The 1,150-nt window shown below is 72.6% G+C and overlaps 1 protein-coding gene across 1 annotated transcript in view; it reads right to left on the reverse strand.

The window, feature by feature from the left end:
* Position 1: 1 nt before the first annotated feature.
* CDC42EP4 (CDC42 effector protein 4) overlaps positions 2-1,150 on the reverse strand; it is a gene marked incomplete at its 3' end in the record, with an annotated part of 5,883 nt that continues 4,734 nt past the window's right edge. Inside the window, exon 2 of the mRNA XM_085304797.1 lies at positions 2-772. Coding sequence (XP_085160923.1) covers positions 2-673 — 672 coding nt within the window. The remainder of the gene's footprint in view (positions 773-1,150) is intronic.

Consider the following 1,150-nt stretch of genomic DNA (forward strand, 5'->3'; position numbering starts at 1 on the left):
CGGAGTCGTCGCCCTGCTCCCACTGCTCCTTATCCATGACGCCGAGGACGTCGCCGAGCATGGAGGGCCCCAGGTCGATGTGGAAGGACATGATGGACTCGGCGTGCTTCATGCCCGCCCCGCTCCTGGCCGCCGCCACCACGGGCAGCTCCGCGATGTCCCCAAAGTCGCGCTCGTCCAAGCCGGGGCTGCGCGGGCCGGCGGCCGCCCCGTTGGGGCGCCGCGGCTCCTCCGGGCTCGCCTCCTCCGGCGTCTTCTTGACGGGGCTGGAGGAGAGGCTCTTGGGGAGCTGCGCGGCGCCGCGGTCCGCCTCCTTCTCGTTGAGCTGCGGCAGGGAGACGGCGTTCTTCACGAAGAGCGCCGAGTCCCGCAGCGAGCCCAGCATGTCGCGCCGGTCGCCCCGCGTCACCGACTGCGAGCGCTTGCTGCTGCGGAAGCGGCGCGACAGCAGCCCCGGCTTGGAGGCGCCCGGCTCCTCAGCGGCCTCCGGCCCCGGCTCGCCCGCCTTGCTGTTGAGGAAGGAGGTGTCCCCGAAGGCGTCCCCGGCCCGGCCCACGTGCATGGTGTGCCGAAAGTCCCCCAGCGGCGCGCTGATCATCTCGGCYGTCAGGTCGGCCCGCGAGCGCCGCTTCGAGTGCGCCGAGTTGGAGACGAGCTGCTTCAGGATGGGCATGGTGCCGGCGGGGAGCGGCCGCCCCGCGCCGCCCGCCGCCTCCCGGGACCCCTCGCGCCCCGCGTCGCGGCTCCTGCTCGCTTCAGAGACGGGTCACTCCTAGGGGACGGGAGAGGGGGACACGGTCAGGCTTCGAGGACGTCGACCGGCACGGCCCTGCAGACGCCACCTCGGCCAGCGCAAGGCTGCGAAGCGCGTGCGCGTGTGTGCACACGCGTGCACGCTGCTGCCCAGCCCCGGGGCACAACCCGGCCCCCATCCAGTGCCGGCCACGGTCCCCAGGGCTCCACGGCAGCGCCCCGATCCCGCCGCGGCTCGGGAAAACGGCCGAGAGGGGCACGGGCGGCCGCCGGGAGCCCAGTGCCGAGAAGATGCCTGGGATGTTTTTTTTAATTGGAAGAAAGCAGGGAGGAGCAGCCGCCAGGAGGAATTGGAAACAGACGGCAGGAAGTGTGCGAGGAGCCCCCGGGAGGCACC

This window comes from Rhea americana, unplaced genomic scaffold, assembly GCF_003343005.1.
Source record: "Rhea americana isolate MKP2758 unplaced genomic scaffold, rheAme1 scaffold_21, whole genome shotgun sequence".
Lineage (NCBI taxonomy): Eukaryota > Metazoa > Chordata > Aves > Rheiformes > Rheidae > Rhea > Rhea americana.